This window comes from Phalaenopsis equestris, unplaced genomic scaffold, assembly GCF_001263595.1.
Source record: "Phalaenopsis equestris unplaced genomic scaffold, ASM126359v1 Scaffold000180, whole genome shotgun sequence".
Lineage (NCBI taxonomy): Eukaryota > Viridiplantae > Streptophyta > Magnoliopsida > Asparagales > Orchidaceae > Phalaenopsis > Phalaenopsis equestris.
Window position 1 is genome coordinate 497,056 of NW_018164622.1, and position 523 is coordinate 497,578.

Consider the following 523-nt stretch of genomic DNA (forward strand, 5'->3'; position numbering starts at 1 on the left):
ATTTGCTCTGAAGATGATGTGATAGTTCCTGTGCGCATGATTAATATTTTTGTAACACTTAAATTGTAAATTATATCTGTGAATTTATCTTTTACATTTTTTTTCAATGCAGGAATATTTTGTGAGGCACACGAATGGGTCCACAATTCTCAGTGAGATGGAGAAACATAACACTTTTCAACGTTTGGTAGCTGCCGTCGAACGAAGAATATCTCGAGTATTTATGATTTTTTTATAACTTTAGATCAATAGAAATATGTTATTTTTTGCATGTTGAATATATATTTATATATGTTTGTTATTGAGCGTAGGGGCTAAAAATGGAGATGCTTACTTCTGACCGCCATGATCTACTCTCTAATGTGAGTAGGACATTAAAAGAGAACAACTTGTCACTCAAGAACATGAAGTTTGCCAAGGAGAACGATTAATAGTTGGCTCTTTTTACATCACCGATGCCTCATCTTCTACGAATACCAATGCTATTGATGAGCAAAAGTTAGCGACAGTGAGCAATGAGATC

At 34.2% G+C, this 523-nt stretch overlaps 1 protein-coding gene across 1 annotated transcript in view; it reads left to right on the plus strand.

Annotated features, from left to right (window-relative positions):
• Window positions 1-22, plus strand: part of LOC110022257 (ACT domain-containing protein ACR3-like) — a 1,400-nt gene extending 1,378 nt beyond the window's left edge. Inside the window, exon 5 of the mRNA XM_020721103.1 lies at window positions 14-22. Coding sequence (XP_020576762.1) covers window positions 14-22 — 9 coding nt within the window. The remainder of the gene's footprint in view (window positions 1-13) is intronic.
• The last annotated feature ends 501 nt before the right edge of the window (window positions 23-523 follow it).